The 8701-nt window shown below is 39.7% G+C and overlaps 1 protein-coding gene across 1 annotated transcript in view; it reads left to right on the forward strand.

Moving 5' to 3' along the window:
• Nucleotides 1-3788: 3788 nt before the first annotated feature.
• The window catches only part of KNDC1 (kinase non-catalytic C-lobe domain containing 1), a 58888-nt gene continuing 53975 nt past the window's right edge, over nucleotides 3789-8701 (forward strand). The window contains exons 1-2 of the mRNA XM_042818847.1: nucleotides 3789-3897; nucleotides 8116-8314. Coding sequence (XP_042674781.1) covers nucleotides 3805-3897; nucleotides 8116-8314 — 292 coding nt within the window. The 5' untranslated portion in view covers nucleotides 3789-3804. The remainder of the gene's footprint in view (nucleotides 3898-8115; nucleotides 8315-8701) is intronic.

Genomic DNA, 8701 nt, shown 5'->3' on the forward strand with positions numbered 1-8701 from the left:
AAACAAAAACTCTTAAAAGTAGAATGCAAAATTTAATTATAGTGTAACAAATGTGTACCTTTCATCTATGAGGCTAGTAGTCTGAATTTTTTATAGTCAATTATGATTATATAAAGAATAACCAAGGTGCTATAACGAAAAGAAAAAGCTTAAGAAGCAACATGTAAGATATCACCAGTAGCACAAAGCAGCATAACAGCAGTACCCTATACAATATCCTTTCTCTTGTGTCTGGTGTTTAGATTGTTGAGATAGAGGTGCTGGCAGTAACCCTCTGAATTCCCACAGATTTATTCTCAGTGACTAGTGCTCATTGAATCATTTTTGGAAAACACATCATGAATCCCGATACCTGGAAATAAAAGGAGTGACTCTCATAACTAAATCCGTTAATCACATTTAAGTGAAATCCTTACTTTGCAGGTCATTAATACATCATTTTCAAAAAGCTTTCAAGAATCATTATTTCCTTCATTTACATATCAGTTCATTCTTTTATTCATTTGCTCATGTGTTCATTCATTCATTTGGATCCCAGCCTTCTCTTCCACAATTTTTAATTGCGTAATGAAACAATTCTAAAAAGTATGTGAAGTGCATGATCAAAGCCATGGGATAATTTCTATTCTGTCAGTGAGCAACAAGACTGGGACATTTCAACCTGAAAAGATGTATCTAAGAGAGAAAAACAACAGTGTAGCATCAAGGATGATATAGAGATGATAAATAGGGAGCCTATCCTCCACTTTTTCCAGTACAATAAATCAGAGATATCAACTGAAACAAAGACTTAACCTCATACATTGCACAGGTAAGCTGAAGAATTTCGCAGTAGGACATGGGAGATAGTAGAAAATACACAGACTCAAAGAATGAATGAACAAAGTCACTGAACAAAAGTATTCCAGGCCTCTTAAACCAACAGATGCCATCACATCAAAAGTGTGACTATCCAAGACTGTACTGGAAGAGCAGACGTATATGGCTACTTGCTTATACTCTTTTCTCTGGTATCTGCTATTGACTGCTAACAGAAACAGAAACCTACACAGCTACTCTGCTGCAGACAAAACCTATTAGAAAATTAGAGAACTGTCCTAACTGCATTTACCACAAATTCAACACAGCTTAAGGGGAGCACTCTAAAACTGCAAGAAGATAGAAATCTGACATATTTGGTCCAGTCTCTCTGTATTGCCTATGATCCCACATCAGATCTACAACAAAAAACTTTATGGTGATTAAGTGAACTTTTGGTCACGTATTTTCTCACGTATAACAGCTACAATATACCTCAAGTTTACATTTTTATAGTGCTTTTTTCATCTCTAATCTACTGTAAAGAAGTAACATATCTAAAAGTCATGATTCCTGCTGTAATTCTTATAAAGAGATCCAGTTCATGTTCAGAATCTAATCACAGGATAATAAAATCTCCCCTTGGTTCCTTTAATCTATGCTAACATTTCTTATTACTTTTCAGGCAAAAGAGTATTATCAGTGCACAATAATGTTTTTAGTTCTGCCTTTTGAGATCCCTCACCATTGAGAACCTGAATGATGTTCTATATATTTCCCTTTTTTATATGATATTCACTTGCATGTTCAGCTAACTTTAGAAGATTATTTCCACAGATAGTCAACATCCATCAAAACATCTTTCAAAGAATGCCTACTGCAACTGTACAAAGAATTTTTACAAACTTTAATGTTCTTAAGTAATAGTATGGAAAGGAAATAAAGGAAAATATGATTGCAGACAAACTGACAGCTTCATCTAAATGCTTTTTTTTTTTGTTCTAATGTTGAATCATAGAGTGTTACATGTCCTCCAACAATCCCCATGGATATTAATTGCAGATGCTAAGATCGAATATTCTAGTATGAGAACTGAGTTACATGAATGTATCAAAGAAGTTACATTGACTTTTCTGACAGCTGTCTCAACCAGGAGGTCAAGGAGGAAATAAAACAGAACTACTGATGAGATCTGAGATTTATTATCACAGCTTTTTCGGAAAAATCTATGAAACCACATCAGTTCCAGTGACTGTTCTGTCCTGCCTGTCAAAGCACTTGTGATAAGGCTAAATTCTCTGCAACTTTTGATCTATAGAGGAATTCTGTGTTTATTCCTGTTTATCTCCTGAAATGCAGTTTCTTTCACTCCCTCTATGTTTATTTCCTTTTGGTTTCCACTCCATACATACTCCACTTGGTATAACTGGTACCTCAGTAGAGAAAGTAAGTTATCCAGGATAACCAGGAGACCAGGTTGCAAGCATCTCAGGTCACTTGAATGCACTTAGTCATTTATTCTGGCAAAAAATACCCAAGAATTGAGCCCCAGGTTCAACTAACACAGGGCACATGTCTGAACATGAGTGCTAACCTTGCAGGGAAATGTCCTAATTGCTTTTAGCGAGTGATTTTCTAACATAAAACTACTATCTTTTCAAAAGTGGCATGTGAATTTCCATACAGCACCCATAGGTTTGACTTAAACTATCATTTCATGGAAATGTTTATGACTGCTCAAGTGGGGACTGTAATGGGGTGCAGATGTAAGAGGTGTTTACAGATGAATGTAGCTCATAAACCTAGTTTACATACTGGAAACATTTCTCATATATTTTTCTTTACAATGCAGTTAAGACTCCTGTCCAAAAGTGTACAGAATTTGCAACTCTTCTTGGGTAGACCATGCTATCTGAGGAGAATGGTATGGCAAAATGTGCTAATCAAACACATTTTATAGACTTTCTGTAAGTGAAACAGTGCTCTTTTTCAGGTCAGATTGGACTTTATTTTCAGAAGCACCAGGGGTTCACTGTTTCCCATTCTCTAATATTTGTTCAGAATTAAAAATGCAAGTTATCAAATTGTATGTGTACATACTAAAGGTGACTATGTACATTAAAAACATTTGTCAGCAAGAACTTTTTGTATCCATCACTTTAATTCAACATGTTAGTAAGAAGATGACAGAGAATCACAGAATCATTGAGGTTGGAAAAGGTCTCTTAGATCATCTAGTCCATATACATGAAAGATTCCAATCTGCTTAGGCTTGGGTTTTTTGCCAAGTAGCATGCCGTAACTGTGGGATATGTCCAACTAATATTTAACTGGAAGAAATCTTACAGATGCATCAGGATGACTTTCATAGAGCAGTTAAAGTATCTATGTTTGTTTCACAGTGATTGTCAGAGTATAGTTTAATAACTAATTTTTTTTCAAGAATTGCCTACAAGCCAGAACATAAACCCTTGCTTTGCTTGATGAATATTAATACAATTATCTTAGGTCCTATGGATAGCAAAATGTTAGGGCTAATGAACTAAAGCGGATGATCAGAAGGAAAAATCAGATTTTTTGTTTGTGCTTATGAGCACGATATGCCCTGTCCTGGAAGACAGTCGACCTCACGCTGAACGCGGCTACCGCGGGGCCCAGCACTGCGCCGGCGCGCCCATCAGGGCCATCGCAACGCCGCCGCCCTCCCGCCAGGCACTCGCAGAGGACGCCCCGGGGCGGGCTGCGCTCGGCGCCGCGGGAGGGCGGGAGCCGCCGCAGCGAGGTAGCGCGGCACGGGTGAGGTGGCGGCGGGCCGCGTTGCCATGGCAGCGCTGCCCCAGCCGAGGGTTTAGGCGGGAGGCGGCGACGGGCCGCAGGGGGCGCCTCGCGGTTGGGCCCCGCCGGGAGGCGAAGGGGTTAAAGCAGGGGGTCGCTTGCAGGCGGGCGTGGGGATGAGCTGTCGGCGGGGGTTGAGGGTGTGAAGCCTCCGCTCTCTCTCCGGGCGGAATGGAGGCTGCTGCGGAGGATGGGTTTTATGAGGAGGCGGAGGAGGTGAACTGCTACGACTTCGAGCCCCTGCCGACGTTGCTGGAGGACGAGGTGAGTGTGGCAGGTGCGGGGACGGAGCCGGTGCGGCGGTCCCTGCGGGCATCCGAGGTGAGGCGGCCTCGGCCCCGGTAGCCCCGGCCCCTGCCTGCGCCGCGGCACGGCGGGCAGCCCCAGCGGAGCCCGGCGGTAGCCCGGCACGCCGGCAGCGGCCAGGCCGCGGTGACACAGCCGTTCTGCTCTGGCGCGAGCCCTGGGCTCCTTCGCTCCCTTCTGCCCCGTTATCTCAGCTCCCAAGTTGGGCTTGGCCCATCCCCTCCCCCTGCTCCATGCAACAGCAAAGTCATGGTGCTCGAGGATGGGGCGTCTCGTTTCTGGCTCCTGGTGTGGCTGTGCACTAACAGCAGTTATGAAGTGTGTTTCTTTGTAGTAATCGATCAAGGGTGATTTCTTAAAAGGGTAAAAGTATAGCACCAGCTTGGTGCTTATACAGCCATTTCTTACTGCCCTGTGTAAAAACATTTTTGTCAGGAGGGAATAAAAAACGTGTAAAAAGCTATTGCATCTGTTTCCTTATTGTGCTGAATTACCTGTAGCTGGTTCTGCAGTCAGCTTTGTGTGGGTGTGCTTGGTTTTGCACTTGTTTGTTTGTTTGCTCTCACTTTGCTTTCTGTATCCTTTGATGTGAAGTGTTCCTGAATGTTTGGGTAAGTTGATTAAACTTGGAAGTGAAACTTTGGTAAGCCATATATGAGTGGCTCGTTTCCCAGAATGAACCTTGTTAAGCTCTTGTTTCAAGAACCCCAGCTGAATCAGGATGTAGAGGTGTTTGAAATGAGAAGTCCCCATAGACTCCATAGGTCAACTCCTGGCTCAGCAGTTTCATGCTTCTGGTAGAATCTGACCCAACTCTTCTGATCTTGACCTGGGGTTTGTGTTTATCGCTCATTTGGATACTCTTCCTCATCTTAGCGCTCGGTGAAGGCCTTCTCAGGTGGTCCATGCCAAATACAAAAGGAAGCTGGCAGTGGCCTCCTCTTTACAGGTTCACTTAAAAGCTAAAAGTGGAAGAAGATCTGTTCTTTCTTCTATGTGAGGAAGACCTGAGCCCATTTCTCTTGATGCAGTCTGTGATTGTGCATTCCCATGAGTCCCTTCTGTTTAGTTTTTCCAAACACTTTAATGTTTTCAAATATTCTTGTTGAGAGAATGATCACCTATCACCTGGTGATTAGAGAACTTTTTTCTTAAAGGGACTCCTTTGAAGAGTATTCAACTGACTTACGCAGGCAACAAAATGTTTTTCTTCAGCTCTGATTAATTTAATGAATTATGTTTGCCATGTTTTCCATGATTCTAGAACAGAGTGTTTTGAGGTTTGTGTGCACTATCTTGATAAAAGGACTCGGCATTCACAGCCTTCTGGCACCTGAAGTACTCCTAGATGCTTAGTCATTGAGTGGGAACTGTGGTGTATGTGGTTTACAGCATTCAGTGTGCAAAGCAGGAAAGTGCCTGTGCAGATGAGTAGGAAATACTGGTGGTGACAGTGTATTTAAAATGTCTTTCCTGGCTGGGACTTCCTTTATATGAAACTCCTTAATATTTCATTTAAAATTTTTAAGATGTTTTCTGTGTCCAATTTGTTTTCTCTCTGCTTTTTTGCATATGCTAGTGCACTGCATTATACTTTTGAAGAAAATACAAGGGAAAACTGTGAACTAAAGTGGTGAATTGAAGTGTGATTATTTAACCTATTAACTTTTCATAGTTATAATACAATAATGTCTTTTGCAAGTATCTTTTCCTGATAATGAGACAAGTGAGGAAAGGTGTCTGTAACAGTGGCAAGTTTTCCTGTAGATTTTCCATAGACCAAAATATTGCAGTTATGGCTTGCTAGAAGCTTCAACTTGCTAGAAGATGCTGAGTTATGTTCTGAAAAAGTATTTGTTTGTTTATTTTTCCTCAGTGAAAACTTGTTTCTGCATAGCTTTGATTAGGGAAACTAAGCAAACATATGTCTCAATATTTTCAATGCTTCATTGTAAGGTTGTTGCTGTGCTGCAGTAGAAACTTTGGTAGCTAAGGTTTTTCAGTGTGGTCATTTGAGAAATGCAGCGTTTCCATGAAGTAAATAGCTTTGTGCCCTTTGAAGGAAAGGTTTACTGTGTGGCTTTTCTGTTGTTGTTTGTTGTCTTTCTTTGTTGTTGTTTTTTGTTTTTTTTTTTTTTTATCTTTACCAGTCTGTCCATTGCTGAAAGAAGCTACAGAATATGAATTCAGCATTCTTAGGCCTTTCCCTTTCCCTGGAAAGAAGATAAATTTATCTGGCATGAGATCATCTTTCATTTGCACCCCAGTACAAAGATGGTTTTGTGGCTTTAAGCATAGATATTGCTACTGGTGATTGGTATCAGCTCAAGAACTCAACTCGCGCTTGACTCAAAAGAAGTTCTATCAAGTCCTGGTTGTGAATGCAAATTAATATGGAGGTTCTCCCAAACTTTACAGCCTATGTTTATTTCTTATAGTGTCTGTAAACTGAGCCTTTTGTCTCCATATGCATGTGATGGACACAATGATTTTACATCTAATGAAATATTCTTTGCGGCTTTGATAAATGCCATCATGTCACATAGTTGCTTAGCTCTATGGTCCTAAAAGAATTAAAATAACTGGCTCATTGCTTTGATCAAAAAATTACGTTGTGCTAGAACAAGCAGTCTGTCTTTCTTTCCCAAATCTGTCCTCATCTACCAGCATGGTCATCTTCAAAACTTGATATTTTATGGCCAGCTCCTTTTCATATGTTTGTGTTTTCAAATTTAGGAACCTCTGTGCTGCCTTTCATGCTTGAAAGGAATTCCCCATAAAAACATGCAAAGTTTTCTTATCCATCCTCAAAATCCAATGGCAGCATTACGCATACGATGCTGAAGGCAGCACAGAGAAAATGAGATTGTCATTCTCGTGTACCTGAACTGTAACAGCTTTTGCTCTCCTGTGTTGTGTTGGACTGAGCTGGGTGAGCGCTGATGGCACTGCACTAATTCTTCTATTAGCAAATTAATACATCTTGAGGCTGGTGAAAACTTCAATATTGAAAATAAAAGTTTCAGTTGCCAAATAATAGTAAGCATGATTCATTTCCTACTTGTTTTTTTTTTTTTTTCCTCAGTTGTTAAGCATAACTTAATAATTAAGTTGTTATTGCTTTAGTCTAAAAGCAAAATTTTGGTTTTAGGATTGGTCCTTTTTTAAAGAATATTATGAATGAAATACTTCTTCCTCTGAAAAATGTGTCAACAAACTTTCTCTGTCAATAAATAATAATGGAAATCCTGATGTTTTCCAATAATGAGGTACATAATGTCAGTTATAGCTTTGTTTTTCAAGCTTCCCATGCTTAAAAGTTCAAACCACTACAATTCAGTTTGCATTCTGTTTGGCTGACATCGAGATACTTTCCTTTCTATACGTCAAGTAATATCTGGTTGCATCTTTAATTCAAGTTATGCTTACTATCTTTCAGAAAGTGTGGTCTTTAGTCTTAATGTCCTTGCTGTAAGCATATGGTGAAGGTAAGGTGATTTAATGTTTTAGGACAATAGCTTAGAAACTAACTCTCTGAACTGTCTTGATCCTAAGAGCACTGGGAATAGTGGACAACTGAAATGCTTGGTTTTTATGTCTAAGAACACTACAGCATGTTGGACTTCTGAGGATTTATTAATGATCTACACCACTAAACTTCATAACAGCATCATTTATAAGACAGGCCAGTTTAGAGGGTACTTTTTCACTGGTAGGGAAATTTTCACTGTGAAGGGAATTTAAAAGGAGTTTATCGAAAACCACCTGGGAGAGTCTAAGGAAGGCATGTGTTAAACAGAATGTTTTAATTTCATTTCTCTGCTTTTACCTCTGAATGGTCTGTTTCCTTAACTTTGATGCAGTGTTTATGTAACTTACATAATTCTATAGTAAGTCTATTTTTGATGTTAACGTACTGTGATGCCTTTGTTTGGATTAACTGTGCTTCTTGGAGACTTCTTGTGTTAAAAGCAGCATAGAGAATTTTATGTTTCTTGGGGTGTTAATCAGTGTCCTGAAAAGTCTCAGAACTTTCTTGGGGTGTTAATCAGTGTCCTGAAAAGTCTCAGAACTTGCTGGAAATATTACTTGTAGTCACTTGTGTCAAATGTAATCTATGATACCAAAAGTAATGTCCTGAAACGTGGAGTAATTTATGAATTCATGTCTTGGCAGGAGAATGTGTCCCTTGCTGATATTTTGTCACTGCGAGATAGCTGTCTTAAAGAGCAAGATATTTGGGCAATTTGCCTGGAGTGTTGCCATTCTCTGAAGAGCATTGCCCATTCTGCAATCTTCCAGACTCTTTGCATCACTCCTGACACTCTGGCTTTTAACACCAATGGCAATGTATGCTTCATGGAACAACTCAGTGGTAAGTATTTGTGTTTCCAGGCAATTTGTTTTAAAACTATGGAAACTCATAGTGAGAGTCTATCGTAAAGTATTCTAGTCTATTCTGAAGACTTAAAATTAAAATAAAGAAGAAAAAAAAAGACTTATTTAGGAATAGAGATCTGCATGAAACTGTGTGCTCGGTTTGTGATTGATCAATAAAGACTTGTATGAGTTTGAATAGAAGACTCATCATAGTTACTTTAAGACTTATCCAGGTTAGTTTAATGTATCTCCATCTCCTACACAGGTTTTTTGTCAGTGTATCTGCATGCCATGTCCTTGTTTGCATGGAATTGGTTTCCTTTGTTTTAAGTAACTGTCTCGCTCCAATTTATAGGAGGGAGAGGAGGTTCTTTTATTATCT

The sequence above is a fragment of the Centrocercus urophasianus genome, unplaced genomic scaffold, assembly GCF_019232065.1.
Source record: "Centrocercus urophasianus isolate 14NV4802_14NV808 unplaced genomic scaffold, USGS_Curo_1.0 seq_17, whole genome shotgun sequence".
NCBI classification, from domain to species: domain Eukaryota; kingdom Metazoa; phylum Chordata; class Aves; order Galliformes; family Phasianidae; genus Centrocercus; species Centrocercus urophasianus.